Source organism: Aulonocara sp. 'chitande type north' Nkhata Bay, linkage group LG22 (genome assembly GCF_057382095.1).
Source record: "Aulonocara sp. 'chitande type north' Nkhata Bay isolate Kocher_YH1m ecotype deep benthic linkage group LG22, A_spYH_male_GT1.1, whole genome shotgun sequence".
In the NCBI taxonomy this organism is placed as follows: domain Eukaryota; kingdom Metazoa; phylum Chordata; class Actinopteri; order Cichliformes; family Cichlidae; genus Aulonocara; species Aulonocara sp. 'chitande type north' Nkhata Bay.
The window spans coordinates 8,158,773-8,176,194 of NC_141364.1; the positions used below are offsets into that span (position 1 = coordinate 8,158,773).

Sequence of the window (17,422 nt, forward strand, 5' to 3'; positions counted from 1 at the left end):
ATACTGACGATTTGTCACCTATAGTGTAACATTTTACACTTTGAGAGTGAGAATGTGTTGATGTGGATTCTTAATATGAAATTATAGTTTACATACAAATAATCCTTACAGTCTGAAAATTACAGCACAAATATCCTGTCACATTTGATCTCTGTGAGGTCAGAGGTCAAATTTACAAATTAGTACCTCTTATCTGTGACCTACTCCTACATAAGGTTTGTGTAATCAGAGTAAAACGCCTGTGCAATGTTTTAATACAATAATTGCTACTAAAATCTTTGATTTGAAAGGAATGACAAACAAACACGTTCAGTCTAAGCTGAAAATGTATACATTTGTGTGACAATGAAAACACGCAGAATTCACAATATAATCTTTTTTGGATCTTTTTATTGATTAAAAATACATTTAGAGTGCCCAATACGATAAGTTGTGTATTAGATGGCACAAAACCCCAATAATTTGACAATTCCCTCTGAGCAAGCACTGGGCGACGGTGGGGAGTAAAAACTTCCTTTTAACAGGGAGAAAACTCCGGCAGAACCAGGCTCAGTGAGGAACGGCCATCTGCCTCGACCGGTCAAGGGTTTTTAAAATGACTCGATTAGATGTTAAATAAATTGAAACTGAAAATGCTACGTCCAGATGAACAGAATCTACTTTTAGGATCTTACATAACAGTAACCAAGTATTTTCTGCCTGCGATCCATACAGCATGACCCGCACAGAGAAAGAAGCTTGTCATGAAATGTTCACTTTCCAATACAGTGATGGCATGCTCCTTGAAAACCTTTATAATTATATCATCTGCATATTCATGGTCTAATTCCATGAATGTCAGTATGACATCTGGCTCTTTCCATTTCTGTATTAAAGAGCTGTAAACCATATCACTGATGAACATCACATTATCAACTTTGATCTTTTTAAGTCTAGGCCAGAGTTTTATGAACAGCCGTTGGGTGATGGCATCAACTTTTTCAGTAGAGGAAGGTGAACTGGCATTTTTATTGACACGTGTCACCACCTTCTTGATACAGGCTTCTACAGATAACCTGTAATTTTCAGCCTCTTCAGCATCACACAGGGCTGGATTCTGCATAGTGTCGATCAGGTGATTTTTAATGATATCGACCGTCAGTTTTCTCAACACTGGGTCCTCGTCGTTCAGTAACATCAGTAAATGTTTTTCTTTACAGAATGTTTTCTGACGTAGCTCTTGGTAAATGGCCCTGTCCAGATCTTTCAGTTTTTTTTCATGTATATGCAGATCTTTGATCCTGTTGTCAGACAACACGTGTTTTAACAGATACCTGTGGAGTTTTTTAGAAGGTCTGTAGTGCGATTTATTTGCAGCTCGTGTGAGCACAGCATCAATGAGTGCGCTCACATGTTCTTCTTCATCATCATCATAATCGCTGACACTAATGCCAGATGATGATTTTTTCTCCAGTATCCGAAATATATTACTTCTAAATTCTTCTAAACGTGTTTCAGACATGGCTTTAGTTTGTTCGTCCTCGTCATCCTCGGCTCTAACGCACCACAAGAAGAACCTTGCCAGCAGGCTTTTACGGAAGAGGTGATCTTCAAATATGGAAATGATCACCTCTAGGTACGGCTGACCTACGGCTAGCGCAATGATCACGAGATCAGGGCTAATGTCCAGCCGCTTTGTTATGTCTTTAAAAATCACCTTTTCAAGTTTTTTAATCCCCCTGTGTGTGATTTTGAGAGGCTTTTGCTCAACTTGTGCCCACAGAGCTGTGAAGAGGCGCTGCTGAATCATTTCCGATGGCGACACCTTTGCCTCTTTGGAGGCACGTGTAATAACAGCATTTATTAGCTCTTTAACGAGCAGCTGTTCTTCTGACACCGGAGGTTCCTGGAGATCAACTGACTCTGGATCCCCCGGATTCTGTTGCTGGTTGCATGACTGAGGGTAGCACACACAGTGCTTCGATTTCCCCTCGTCGCTCCGTAAAATGTTTACGCCAGGGACGACACTACATTCAGAGTCGTCTTCAGTGGCGCAGCTTTGAATCGCATCGGTTGTTTCAATGGCAGAATTCATATTTTCAAATGATATAACTTTTTTACAATCTGGACTTGATTCTGAATTTTGTGTAAGTTGCTGAGTTTGTGTCTCAGACATTAATGCCTCTTACTCCCTCTTACTAAACTTACCTTGTGACTAACCCTGTGCAAATGGTTCTATTTATAGACTTTTACCAAGGTGATGTCACACAAGACATGAAAGGATCAAAGGGATTCTAGCGCTAAGCCCCGCCCACATCCGATATGACGGCGGCGTGACGTTACCCTAGCGACCGCTATACAATGGCGATCCTCAGTTGTTGGGATTGAGTGAAACTTGTTTGGATTCAAACATGTAGCCTGCTGGTCCACTGCTTTAACCCACAGCAAATACTGTTAAAATCCTTCCTTTAAAGTTAGAATGTCAAGCGACCCCCCCTCCGACCCTCACCCACTGTGTTGTTGTCGGGTTTACGGCTGGTAAGCTATGCTAATTTAACTGTTTATGTAGCTTCACTCATTCACCTGCAGACACAGACGGCTATCAGAATGGTCACACGTCTTCTTAGAGGACGTTCCAGGTGAACACGCGCGGTGAGTTACAGCCAGCGAGGAGTCACGCAGTTTTTGCGTGCATGTCTGTGCTCGTGGACATTTGTGAGCAGAAACACTTATCATTAAATTATGCACTTACACTCAGAGTTAGAAATGAAATATTTGTATTAGAGGGAAGGAGTATAACAAACTATAAATGAAGCTAATTTGCACATTTTATTCTGCTTTTCTAATCAAAAAATTGTTAATGCAAGAAAAATATCCAAATATTAACAGGAAAATCTCAAACCAAACTCTTACCACCCCTCTGTAAAATCAATATTTAATATCAATGACTTACATGAAATACAGTTAAGTAATAAAATGAAAGAAAACAAGTGAGCACTACTGCATATAAACTCGACTAGATACATAAACATATACACTTGTGCTAACAATTCAAGAAACATTTGGTATATTTTATATCCCCCCTCTGTCCTTTTTTCCGGATCCTTGTAGTACTTTGGTAGTAGTATTGTGGTCTTAGGAGCTGATGTGTCAGTGGAAATGAAAACAGCTAAACTGTGACAGCAAAATGTTAAGAATGCATATTCTTATCCAAGGTGGCATGCTGTGGCTTTTACAGAAATGCAAGCGGAGATGACCACCTCAATTTTTAGAAGCACTCCTTTAATAAAAGTAGCAATGAAACCACCTTACTACACATGAATCTGTATTATTGGCAAATTGCTCTTAAAGTATCAAGAGTATTCTGCAGAACACATTGTTCCCCATCGGTGTTATACGGTTATAAGGTTGGTCTGAATTTAAATGCTTCATATGCTGTTTGAGCTACAGCAGGGGTCCCCAATCCCAGTCCGCGAGGGCTGGTTTCCTGCAGGTTTTAGATGTGTCCTTGATCCACCACAGCTGATTTAAATGGATAAATTACCTTCTCAACACGTCTTGAAGTTCTCCAGAGGCCTGGTAACAAACTAATCATGTGATTCAGGTGTGTTGACCCAGGGTGAGATCTGAAACCTGCAGGGACACCGGCCCTCGCGGACTGGGATTGGGGACCCCTGATCTACAGTAATAATACATTCTAAAATGATGCTAAATGATAAAAATGAAGGTGTTGGCAAAACAGCTGGTTAAACTATCTTCAGCTAAAAACCTTCTGCTAAAGTAGACAGTGAATAATTTCTGTTCCATTTCTGTATTAAAGAGCTGTAAACCATATCACTGTCACGGTTTGGCATGGCAAACCGTGGGGGGTGTGGGGAAGGAGGACCCAGGCGCGGTGCTCTATGTACAAGCAGTACGTTTATTTACAGTGTGTGGAAATAACAACAATAAATCCCCGTGGTTTCCCCTGACTCCCGTGTCGTGTCTCTCCGTGACCAGTCCGTGTCTCAGTGCTCTCCGCTCCCGTGTCTCAGCACTCCTCGTGCTGGCTGCTGTCTGGCGCTCCACACTTCTCCTGGGGACACAATAGACGCAGCCGTCAGGACACATAACCGCGGGCATACATACACTAACTCAGTTCAAATGGATGACTAACGTGGAGACTCACGCAATGATCCCACGTCGGTGGGAGCTCCAAGACTCTCCTAAGTAGCACCCCCGACGAGGCCTGACCAGCAGCAGGTGTGTGGCTTCGGGTGTGGCCAGACCATCAGCAGGGCCACACCCACCAGGCCTGAAGGCACCCACTGAAACACATATACACACACACGCAAACAGGGAGAAGGACAGCAACACCAAATATACATACAATAATAATAATAATAATAATATAATTCATAACTGCTCAGGGACCCTGACAATCACTGATGAATATCACATTATCAACTTTGATCTTTTTAAGTCTAGGCCAGAGTTTTATGAACAGCCGTTGGGTGATGGCATCAACTTTTTCAGTAGAGGAAGGTGAACTGGCATTTTTATTGACACGTGTCACCACCTTCTTGATGCAGGCTTCCACAGATAACCTGTAATTTTCAGCCTCTTCAGCATCACACAGGGCTGGATTCTGCATAGTGTCGATCAGGTGATTTTTAATGATATCGACCGTCAGTTTTCTCAACACTGGGTCCTCGTCGTTCAGTAACATCAGTAAATGTTTTTCTTTACAGAATGTTTTCTGACGTAGCTCTTGGTAAATGGCCCGGTCGAGATCTTTCAGTTTATATACATGTATATGCAGATCTTTGATCCTGTTGTCAGACAACATGTGTTTTTTTGTGTGTCCCGTTTGGATCTTTAGCCATAAGAATTGTTGTCTTAAGGCCAAGAAAGATGCCAAGCGGATTTATTTTACCAAGTGGATCATCATGGCCTTGCCATATTGGTCCATTTGATTGACCTTTATTATAATTACAACACGTGTTTTAACAGGTACCTGTGGAGTTTTTTAGAAGGTCTGTAGTGCGAATTATTTTCAACACGTGTGAGCACAGCATCAATGAGTGCGCTCACATGTTCCTCTTCATCATCATCATAATCGCTGACACTAATGCCAGATGATGATTTTTTCCTCCACTATTGGAAATATATTACTTTTAAATTCTTCTAAACGTGTTTCAGACATGGCTTTAGTTTCTTTGTCCTCGTCATCCTCGGCTCTAACGCACCACGAGAAGAACCTTGCCAGCAGGTTTTTAACGGAAGTGGTGATCTTCAAATATGGAAATGATCACCTCTAGGTACGGCTGACCTACGGCTAGCGCAATGATCACGAGATCAGGGCTAATGTCCAGCCGCTTTGTTATGTCTTTAAAAATCACCTTTTCAAGTTTTTTAATCCCCCTGTGTGTGATTTTGAGAGGCTTTTGCTCAACTTGTGCCCACAGAGCTGTGAAGAGGCGCTGCTGAATCATGTCAGATGGCGACACCTTTGCGTCTTTGGAGGCACGTGAAAAATCTTAATTGCCCATTGTTTTTGGAAAAATCTAAATTGCCCATAGGTATGAGTGAATGTGAGTACGAATGTTTAGCCCTGTGACAGACTAGCGACCTGTCCAGGGCGTACCCTGCCTCTCGCCCTGAGATAGCTGCCATAGGCTCCAGCACCCCCTGCGACCCTGAAAAGGAAAAGCGGAAGTTAGGGGTGGGCAACTCCAGGCCTCGAGGGCCGGTGTCCCTGCAGGTTTTAGATGTGTCCTTGAACCAACACAGCTGATATAAATGGCTAAATTAGCTCCTGAAAATGTCCTGAAGTTCTCCAGAGGCCTGGTAACGAACTAATCATGCGATTCAGGTGTGTTGACCCAAGGCGAGATCTAAAACCTGCAGGACACCGGCCCTCGGGGCCTGGATTTGCCCACCCCTGGCGTAAGTGAATCGATGGATAGATACATACACATATACACTGTGCTAACAATTCAAGAAACATTTGGAATATTTTATATCCCTCCCCTCTTTGTCCCTTTTCCCTATGTCCTTGTAGTACTTCTATTTTGTGCCCACAGAGCTGTGAAGAGGCGCTGTTTAATCTGCAACAGCATCCTGCCATGCGATTGAATTCGTCCCTAACCTTTGGGAACCCTCACATAAATTTTATCGAATGGAAAAAGGTTAGCTTTCATCCTCCAGCTTCACTGTGTTTATGTTATGCTAACATAGCTGTATCGCTAGTGATCTCGTAGTACATCATTATGTACCAGCTAGTCCAACCTCAGTAACCCAAAAAAAAAAAAAAAAGTCACTGCTGTTTAGTTTTCTGTCTTCATTTATGTTGGAAGTGATAGCAGAGCTGTACGTTTAAATTTTTTCAAAACGTCTCTCAGTCAGAACATTATATATTATGTTTAGGTGGCCCTTTCGAGATTTTTTTCCATTGATGTGCAGATCTTTGATTGTGTCGTCAGACAACAGGTGTTTCGTCAAAGATACCTGTGGAGTTTTTTTTAGAAGGTTTGTAGTGCGATTTCTTTGTAGCCCGTGTGAGCACAGCATCAACACTGTAAAATTAATAAATACAAAAATAAAAAATTGTTGCGAAAACTTAAACTCAAGGCAACCCACTGCATTTAGATTTTTAGGTTCTGATGGATAACTTAGTTGAAGCAACTTTTCTCCTAAACTTGAAACCTAACATTTTGTTTTAAAAACGCATTTAGTGTTGCTAAAAAAAATTTTTTTTATATCAATTTGGGAACTTCAGGTTCATGCACAAGTTTTGCAAACAAAGTTATATGGTACTATTTACCTAAAAATGCAGCCAAGGCCTCAGGCATTTTTTATATAACCATCTAAATCTATTTACAGAACAATCAGGTGTTCTGCAGCAAATAAGAAGGCACACAAATTATTTGTGCCGGTCCAAAAAAAAAAAAAAAAAAAGAAAAGAAAAAAAAGTTTGTGTTCAGTATAAGACAGAAGAGAACAGCACAGGCCTAAACCCTGCAGGTCTGACAACAGGAGGTGTATCAGTCCTGTTTTCCCTGTGGGAACAGCGTTTACACTAGAATCTGCTTTTGATGGCTTTTTTGGAGCAAATGTGACATTCAGCAGTATAACTGACACAATACAAAACAATAACTACACTACACACTAACTCTAGCCTCCAAAAACGCTAAACATCACTAATGTCTCACATATGAAAACTTGCGTTCTCTTTCTTTTGCTCGCCGCTTTCCGTCGCGGGTGTCACTCCTAAAACTGCACCTTCTCCCTAAACAACCAAGTGCCGCATGTTGCCATATCATTTTTTTGATTGGCTGACATGGCTGACATGGTAAATTCTAACACCAATCCGGTTGTTCAGTCTGACGTCACTAGCCGTGTCTGGACCTAAACTTCATACATAAGGCGCACCGGATTATAAGGCGCACTGTCAGTTTTTGAGAAAATTAAAGGATTTTGAGTGCGCCTTATGGTCTGAAAATTACAGTACAAATATCCTGTCACATTTGATCTCTGTGAGGTCAGAGGTCAAATTTACAAATTAGTACCTCTTATCTGTGACCTACTCCTACATGAAGTTTGTGTAATCAGAGTAAAACGCCTGTGCAATGTTTTTGTTGACTAACGTGGAGACTCACGAAATGATCCCGCGTCGGTGGGAGCTCCAAGACTCTCCCAAGTAGCTCCCCCGACGAGGCCTGACCAGCAGCAAGTGTGTGGCTTCGGGTGTGGCCAGACCATCAGCAGGGCCACACCCACCAGGCCCGAAGGCACCCACTGAAACACATATACATACACATACACTCACACTCACACACACACACACTCACACACACACACACACACACACACACACACACACACACACACACACACAGGGAGAAGGAAAGCAACACCAAATATACATACAATAACAATAATAATAATATAATTCATAACTGCTCAGGGACCCTGACAATCACCGATGAACATCACATTATCAACTTTGATCTTTTTAAGTCTAGGCCAGAGTTTTATGAACAGCCGTTGGGTGATGGCATCAACTTTTTCAGTAGAGGAAGGTGAACTGGCATTTTTATTGACACGTGTCACCACCTTCTTGATACAGGCTTCCACAGATAACCTGTAATTTTCAGCCTCTTCAGCATCACACAGGGCTGGATTCTGCATAGTGTCGATCAGGTGATTTTTAATGATATCGACCGTCAGTTTTCTCAACACTGGGTCCTCGTTGTTCAGTAACATCAGTAAATGTTTTTCTTTACAGAATGTTTTCTGACGTAGCTCTTTGTAAATGGCCCGGTCCAGATCTTTCAGGTTTTTTTTATGTATATGCAAATCTTTGATACTGTTGTCAGACAACACGTGTTTTGTTTTTGTTTTTTTCTTGTGTCCCGTTTGGATCTTTAGCCATCAGAATTGTTGTCTTAAGGCCAAGAAAGATGCCAAACGGATTTATTTTACCAAGTGGATCATCATGGCCTTGCCATATTGGTCCATTTGATTGACCTTTATTATAATTACTTAAATAAATTGAAACTGAAAATCCTGCGTCCAGATAAACAAAATCTACTTTTAGGGACTTACACAACAGTAACCAAGTATTTTCTGCCTGCGATCCATACAGCATGAAGAAAGAAGCTTGTGATGAAATGTTCACTTTCCAATACAGTGATGGCATGCTCCTTGAAAACCTTTACAATTACATCATCTGCATATTCATGGTCTAATTCCATGAATATGTATGACATCTGGCTCTTTCCATTTCTGTATTAAGGAGCTATAAACCATATCACATTATCAACTTTGATCTTTTTAAGTCTAGGCCAGAGTTTTATGAACAGCTGTTGGGTGATGGCATCAACTTTTTCCGTAGAGGAAGGTGAACTGGCATTTTTAATGACAAGTGTCACCACCTTCTTGATGCAGGCTTCCACAGATAACCTGTAATTTTCAGCCTCTTCAGCTTCACACAGGGCTGGATTCTGGGTCCTCCTCGTTCAATCCGGTTGTTCAGTCTGACGTCACTAGCCGTGTCTGGACCTAAACTCCGCTGCAGGTTCACATGTCAAACGATCACTATGGCATTACTGAGAGTTGAAAAACTGTCTAAAGTCTTTCATCTTTAATAAAATGATCAGCGTTCTGTTCTACCAGGTGTAACAATTGAGTTTAACATCCAGGCACCCATGAAAACGAAATTTATGACATTTAACGGAGTTAGAAGTTAGCAGGGAGTTAGCTCGCTAGCTTCTATCTAAATACAATATAGCATGTCCTGACTGCGGGGTTTTGGAAACAAATTAAACCCTACAGCTGTTATCACTTCCAGCATAAATGAAGACAGGAAACTAAACAGCAGTGACGTTTGTAGGGTTACTGAAGTTGGGCTAGCTGGTATATAATGATGTGCTACGTGACCGCTAGCGACACAGCTATGTTAGCATAATATAAACAAGCTAACTTTTTTTCCCCCACTCGATAAAGTTAACGTGAGTGTTCTCGGTGGAGGACTCCACCACCCCGTTCACACAGAAACTAAACCACATTTTTTTGGCTAAATATGATTTGAACAAATTAAACAACATGGCAGCGGGGGCCCCCGAAATTATTTATTTATTTTAAAAAGCGGTGGGGGGTTTGCCATGAGCGAGCTAGCTTATTTTGTCGGGTTTCTTTCGTTCGGTGGTATGGCGAACACCCCCTACATGAAATACACGTAGGGGGTGTCGTGGAGGCTTGTCAGACATGAGCGCGCCTGTTTGGAAGGGATGCTTGTCGGATTTACATTATTTTGTGACATGGCGATTTTTATACGAAAACTTTAAAGCACTATTTCATGATGGAAAACATTAAAGTTGCTCACGAGGGCATTCAAGCAGCACGATTGAGTAAAACAGTCTAGGGGGGATCTTAAATGAGGTAGTAAACACATATAAATGCACATTAAAAGAAACAGTACTTGCCTTCAGAAAGTTGAGATGAACACCTTAGCTGCATCCAGCTCCTGGCGTAAAAAGCCTCGTGTTCGCATTAAGGCAGACGGCCAGGTGGCTTTCAGTCCTTGCAAAAGTGCATCGTAGACCCCGTAGTATCCAAAAATATGACATGCGCATGCGTGCTCAGGCACAGAAAGGCGCCAACAGCTTCAACTCATGTAAAACTTGAATTCATTCATTTTGCCAGCAATAAAGTTCATCTGAGACCAACTTTTGCTCCAAAACGTTAAAGGATTAGTTGAAGCCCTTAATGTATTTGAGTTTATGGGGCAACTCAGCTTTTATTGTTGAATTGTGAAAGAAATGACTGTAAGCAAGTTTGATTTTTTACAGTGAATGAGTGCGCTGACACTAATGCCAGATGATGATTTTTTTCTCCAGTATTGGAAATATATTACTTTTAAATTCTTCTAAACGTGTTTCAGAAATTGCTTTAGCTTCTGCGTCTTCATCATCCTCGGCTCTAACGCACCACGAGAAGAACCTTGGCAGTAGATTTCTTTTTTTTAGGGAAGAGGTGATCTTCAAATATGGAAATGATCATCAAATCAAATCAAATCACTTTTATTGTCACATCACATGTGCAGGCACACTGGCACAGCACATGCGAGTGAAATTCTTGTGTGCGAGCCCCACAAGCAACAGAGATGTGCAAACACAACAACACAAACGAGCAAAATACAAGAATGGCCAACCTGACACTAATAAATATATGTACAATATATAATAGTGTATGCATTTCTGGATGTGTATACTAAATATTTTCCTACGTGTGTGTGTGTGTGTGTGTGTGTGTATACACATTTTTACAAATTAAATAGTAAAATAATAATAATAATAATAATAATAATAAAATATATAAAATATACAGAGTTGAATATGTGCAAAACAAGTGGCATTTATATACAGTGTGGAGTGCATAATGTTGAAGTTCCAGTAGTGAAGCTGAGGTGTCTATGACGTGTTCAGCAGTCTGATGGCCTGATGGAAAAAGCTGTCTCTCAGTCTGCTGGTACGGGACCGGATGCTGCAGAACCTCCTTCCTGATGGAAGCAGTCTGAACAGTTTATGGCTGGGGTGACTGGAGTCCTTGATGATCCTCCCCGCTTTCCTCAGGCAGCGCTTCCTGTAGATGTCTTGGAGGGAGGGAAGCTCACCTCCAATTATCCGTTCAGAGCACCGCACTACTCGCTGGAGAGCTTTGCAGTTGTAGGCGGTGCTGTTGCCATACCAGGTGGTGATGCATCCAGTGAGGATGCTCTCAATGGCACAGTGATAGAAGGTCCTGAGGATGCGGGGGCTCATGCCGAATCTTTTCAGTCTCCTGAGAAAGAAGAGGCGCTGCTGCGCCTTCTTCACTGTTTTGTTTGTGTGTACTGACCACGTAAGATCCTCAGCCAGATGTACACCAAGGAACCGGAAGCTGCTCACTCTCTCCACAGCAGCGCCGTTGATGGTGATGGGGGTGTGTACTTCTCTGCACCTCCGGAAGTCCACTATCAACTCCTTTGTCTTTGCGACGTTGAGGGTGAGATGGTTGTCTTGACACCAGTGGGTCAGGGCGCTGACCTCCTCCCTGTAAGCCGTCTCATCACCGTTGGTGATAAGACCCACCACTGTAGTGTCGTCCACAAACTTCACAATGATGTTGGAGCTGTTAGTGGCTGTGCAGTCGTAGGTGTAGAGTGAGTACAGGAGAGGGCTCAGTACACACCCCTGTGGAGCACCAGTGTTCAGTGTGATGGGGGATGAGGTGATGCTGCCCAGTCTGACCACCTGGCGTCTGTCAGACAGGAAGCTAAGGATCCAGCTGCAGAGGGAGCTGCTCAGTCCTAGATCCTGCAGTTTCCTGTCCAGCTTCGAGGGAACGATGGTATTGAATGCTGAGCTGTAATCTACAAACAGCATCCTCACATACGTGTCTCTCTTCTCCAGGTGTGACAGGGCAGTGTGTAGTGTCAGGGCTATGGCATCATCAGTGGACCTGTTGTGGCGGTATGCAAACTGTAGAGGGTCCAGTGAGTCGGGTAGTGCAGAGCAGATGAAGTCCCTGACCAGCTTCTCGAAGCATTTGCTTACGATGGGGGTCAGGGCTACAGGTCGCCAGTCGTTCAATGAGGAGATGGTGGAGGATTTGGGTACAGGGACGATGGTGGCCATTTTGAAGCAGGCTGGGACTACAGACAGAGAGAGGGAAAGGTTGAAGATGTGCGTGAACACTCCAGCCAGCTGAGCCGCGCATGACTTGAGGACGCGGCCGGGAATCCCGTCCGGACCAGTAGCTTTGCGTGCGTTCACCTTCCTGAAGCACTTCCGCACATCCTCCTCAGACACAGTGTGCGCACTGACGTCATCCGCGGTGCGCACACTGTCTCTAAGTGTGTTACACTAATACTGTTAAAATCCTTCCTTTAAAGTTAGAATGTCAAGCGACCCCCCCTCCGACCCTCACCCACTGTGTTGTTGTCGGGTTTACGGCTGGTAAGCTATGCTAATTTAACTGTTTATGTAGCTTCACTCATTCACCTGCAGACACAGACGGCTATCAGAATGGTCACACGTCTTCTTAGAGGACGTTCCAGGTGAACACGCGCGGTGAGTTACAGCCAGCGAGGAGTCACGCAGTTTTTGCGTGCATGTCTGTGCTCGTGGACATTTGTGAGCAGAAACACTTATTATTAAATTATGCACTTACACTCAGAGTTAGAAATGAAATATTTGTATTAGAGGGAAGGAGTATAACAAACTATAAATGAAGCTAATTTGCACATTTTATTCTGCTTTTCTAATCAAAAAATTGTTAATGCAAGAAAAATATCCAAATATTAACAGGAAAATCTCAAACCAAACTCTTTCCACCCCTCTGTAAAATCAATATTTAATATCAATGACTTACATGAAATACAGTTAAGTAATAAAATGAAAGAAAACAAGTGAGCACTACTGCATATAAACTCGACTAGATACATACACATATACACTTGTGCTAACAATTCAAGAAACATTTGGTATATTTTATATCCCCCCTCTGTCCTTTTTTCCGGATCCTTGTAGTACTTTGGTAGTAGTATTGTGGTCTTAGGAGCTGATGTGTCAGTGGAAATGAAAACAGCTAAACTGTGACAGCAAAATGTTAAGAATGCATATTCTCATCCAAGGTGGCATGCTGTGGCTTTTACAGAAATGCAAGCGGAGATGACCACCTCAATTTTTAGAAGCACTCCTTTAATAAAAGTAGCAATGAAACCACCTTACTACACATGAATCTGTATTATTGGCAAATTGCTCTTAAAGTATCAAGAGTATTCTGCAGAACACATTGTTCCCCATCGGTGTTATACGGTTACAAGGTTGGTCTGAATTTAAATGCTTCATATGCTGTTTGAGCTACAGCAGGGGTCCCCAATCCCAGTCCGCGAGGGCTGGTTTCCTGCAGGTTTTAGATGTGTCCTTGATCCACCACAGCTGATTTAAATGGATAAATTACCTTCTCAACACGTCTTGAAGTTCTCCAGAGGCCTGGTAACAAACTAATCATGTGATTCAGGTGTGTTGACCCAGGGTGAGATCTGAAACCTGCAGGGACACCGGCCCTCGCGGACTGGGATTGGGGACCCCTGATCTACAGTAATGTATTATATTCTAAAATGATGCTAAATGATAAAAATGAAGGTGTTGGCAAAACAGCTGGTTAAACTATCTTCAGCTAGAAACCTTCTGCTAAAGTAGACAGTGAATAATTTTTTTTTGTAAATGTGTTTTTATATTTATATATATTAATTATTATATTGATGAATTAATTCATTACTGCCATTGTTTGTATTGGCAAAATTTAGTAGATGACATACCAATATATGTGGACAGCCCGTTCTCATTCCCGACGTGTAACATACCGACCATTAGTCGCGCTCCGAGGTGTCCCATAGACACGTGAAAGGTAACCTTCCGCATCTATTTGATACGCGCCGGATTGTGGATGACATCCAATAGAATGACGCTCCCGGTGTAATACACGTTCCAGCTGTGTATTCCAGCCATAACCCTAACCTTAATCCTAACCCGTATCATAACCTAATCGTGTTAGATAGTGTTTTCCAAAGCAATTACAGTAAAATAAACATACACGTGTAGATTGATTCGAAATGGTTCTCATGTTTCCTCATTTTTCCGAACAAGTAACACAGGGACATGTTGGGTGGCCAAAAGCGTAACATACTGACGATTTGTCACCTATAGTGTAACATTTTACACTTTGAGAGTGAGAATGTGTTGATGTGGATTCTTAATATGAAATTATAGTTTACATACAAATAATCCTTACAGTCTGAAAATTACAGCACAAATATCCTGTCACATTTGATCTCTGTGAGGTCAGAGGTCAAATTTACAAATTAGTACCTCTTATCTGTGACCTACTCCTACATAAGGTTTGTGTAATCAGAGTAAAACGCCTGTGCAATGTTTTAATACAATAATTGCTACTAAAATCTTTGATTTGAAAGGAATGACAAACAAACACGTTCAGTCTAAGCTGAAAATGTATACATTTGTGTGACAATGAAAACACGCAGAATTCACAATATAATCTTTTTTGGATCTTTTTATTGATTAAAAATACATTTAGAGTGCCCAATACGATAAGTTGTGTATTAGATGGCACAAAACCCCAATAATTTGACAATTCCCTCTGAGCAAGCACTGGGCGACGGTGGGGAGTAAAAACTTCCTTTTAACAGGGAGAAAACTCCGGCAGAACCAGGCTCAGTGAGGAACGGCCATCTGCCTCGACCGGTCAAGGGTTTTTAAAATGACTCGATTAGATGTTAAATAAATTGAAACTGAAAATGCTACGTCCAGATGAACAGAATCTACTTTTAGGATCTTACATAACAGTAACCAAGTATTTTCTGCCTGCGATCCATACAGCATGACCCGCACAGAGAAAGAAGCTTGTCATGAAATGTTCACTTTCCAATACAGTGATGGCATGCTCCTTGAAAACCTTTATAATTATATCATCTGCATATTCATGGTCTAATTCCATGAATGTCAGTATGACATCTGGCTCTTTCCATTTCTGTATTAAAGAGCTGTAAACCATATCACTGATGAACATCACATTATCAACTTTGATCTTTTTAAGTCTAGGCCAGAGTTTTATGAACAGCCGTTGGGTGATGGCATCAACTTTTTCAGTAGAGGAAGGTGAACTGGCATTTTTATTGACACGTGTCACCACCTTCTTGATACAGGCTTCTACAGATAACCTGTAATTTTCAGCCTCTTCAGCATCACACAGGGCTGGATTCTGCATAGTGTCGATCAGGTGATTTTTAATGATATCGACCGTCAGTTTTCTCAACACTGGGTCCTCGTCGTTCAGTAACATCAGTAAATGTTTTTCTTTACAGAATGTTTTCTGACGTAGCTCTTGGTAAATGGCCCTGTCCAGATCTTTCAGTTTTTTTTCATGTATATGCAGATCTTTGATCCTGTTGTCAGACAACACGTGTTTTAACAGATACCTGTGGAGTTTTTTAGAAGGTCTGTAGTGCGATTTATTTGCAGCTCGTGTGAGCACAGCATCAATGAGTGCGCTCACATGTTCTTCTTCATCATCATCATAATCGCTGACACTAATGCCAGATGATGATTTTTTCTCCAGTATCCGAAATATATTACTTCTAAATTCTTCTAAACGTGTTTCAGACATGGCTTTAGTTTGTTCGTCCTCGTCATCCTCGGCTCTAACGCACCACGAGAAGAACCTTGCCAGTAGGCTTTTACGGAAGAGGTGATCTTCAAATATGGAAATGATCACCTCTAGGTACGGCTGACCTACGGCTAGCGCAATGATCACGAGATCAGGGCTAATGTCCAGCCGCTTTGTTATGTCTTTAAAAATCACCTTTTCAAGTTTTTTAATCCCCCTGTGTGTGATTTTGAGAGGCTTTTGCTCAACTTGTGCCCACAGAGCTGTGAAGAGGCGCTGCTGAATCATTTCCGATGGCGACACCTTTGCCTCTTTGGAGGCACGTGTAATAACAGCATTTATTAGCTCTTTAACGAGCAGCTGTTCTTCTGACACCGGAGGTTCCTGGAGATCAACTGACTCTGGATCCCCCGGATTCTGTTGCTGGTTGCATGACTGAGGGTAGCACACACAGTGCTTCGATTTCCCCTCGTCGCTCCGTAAAATGTTTACGCCAGGGACGACACTACATTCAGAGTCGTCTTCAGTGGCGCAGCTTTGAATCGCATCGGTTGTTTCAATGGCAGAATTCATATTTTCAAATGATATAACTTTTTTACAATCTGGACTTGATTCTGAATTTTGTGTAAGTTGCTGAGTTTGTGTCTCAGACATTAATGCCTCTTACTCCCTCTTACTAAACTTACCTTGTGACTAACCCTGTGCAAATGGTTCTATTTATAGACTTTTACCAAGGTGATGTCACACAAGACATGAAAGGATCAAAGGGATTCTAGCGCTAAGCCCCGCCCACATCCGATATGACGGCGACGTGACGTTACCCTAGCGACCGCTATACAATGGCGATCCTCAGTTGTTGGGATTGAGTGAAACTTGTTTGGATTCAAACATGTAGCCTGCTGGTCCACTGCTTTAACCCACAGCAAATACTGTTAAAATCCTTCCTTTAAAGTTAGAATGTCAAGCGACCCCCCCTCCGACCCTCACCCACTGTGTTGTTGTCGGGTTTACGGCTGGTAAGCTATGCTAATTTAACTGTTTATGTAGCTTCACTCATTCACCTGCAGACACAGACGGCTATCAGAATGGTCACACGTCTTCTTAGAGGACGTTCCAGGTGAACACGCGCGGTGAGTTACAGCCAGCGAGGAGTCACGCAGTTTTTGCGTGCATGTCTGTGCTCGTGGACATTTGTGAGCAGAAACACTTATTATTAAATTATGCACTTACACTCAGAGTTAGAAATGAAATATTTGTATTAGAGGGAAGGAGTATAACAAACTATAAATGAAGCTAATTTGCACATTTTATTCTGCTTTTCTAATCAAAAAATTGTTAATGCAAGAAAAATATCCAAATATTAACAGGAAAATCTCAAACCAAACTCTTACCACCCCTCTGTAAAATCAATATTTAATATCAATGACTTACATGAAATACAGTTAAGTAATAAAATGAAAGAAAACAAGTGAGCACTACTGCATATAAACTCGACTAGATACATACACATATACACTTGTGCTAACAATTCAAGAAACATTTGGTATATTTTATATCCCCCCTCTGTCCTTTTTTCCGGATCCTTGTAGTACTTTGGTAGTAGTATTGTGGTCTTAGGAGCTGATGTGTCAGTGGAAATGAAAACAGCTAAACTGTGACAGCAAAATGTTAAGAATGCATATTCTCATCCAAGGTGGCATGCTGTGGCTTTTACAGAAATGCAAGCGGA

At 41.8% G+C, this 17,422-nt stretch overlaps 2 protein-coding genes and 1 long non-coding RNA gene across 3 annotated transcripts; all 3 read right to left on the reverse strand.

Moving 5' to 3' along the window:
- Positions 1-208: 208 nt before the first annotated feature.
- Positions 209-2,253, reverse strand: LOC147303419 (uncharacterized). The gene has a single exon (XM_086280105.1). It carries the CDS (start codon positions 2,153-2,155, stop codon positions 671-673), a length of 1,485 nt encoding a protein of 494 aa, XP_086136231.1. The 5' UTR covers positions 2,156-2,253; the 3' UTR covers positions 209-670.
- A 1,625-nt stretch (positions 2,254-3,878) lies between these two features.
- LOC147303420 (uncharacterized) lies at positions 3,879-4,538 on the reverse strand. Its single transcript, XR_015126868.1, has 2 exons — positions 4,148-4,538; positions 3,879-4,054 (listed from the first exon to the last, which is right to left on the reverse strand). It is a non-coding gene; the product is annotated as an uncharacterized LOC147303420 (long non-coding RNA).
- A 9,287-nt stretch (positions 4,539-13,825) lies between these two features.
- LOC147303421 (uncharacterized) lies at positions 13,826-16,926 on the reverse strand. The gene has a single exon (XM_086279540.1). It carries the CDS (start codon positions 16,345-16,347, stop codon positions 14,863-14,865), a length of 1,485 nt encoding a protein of 494 aa, XP_086135666.1. The 5' UTR covers positions 16,348-16,926; the 3' UTR covers positions 13,826-14,862.
- Between the last annotated feature and the right edge of the window lie 496 nt (positions 16,927-17,422).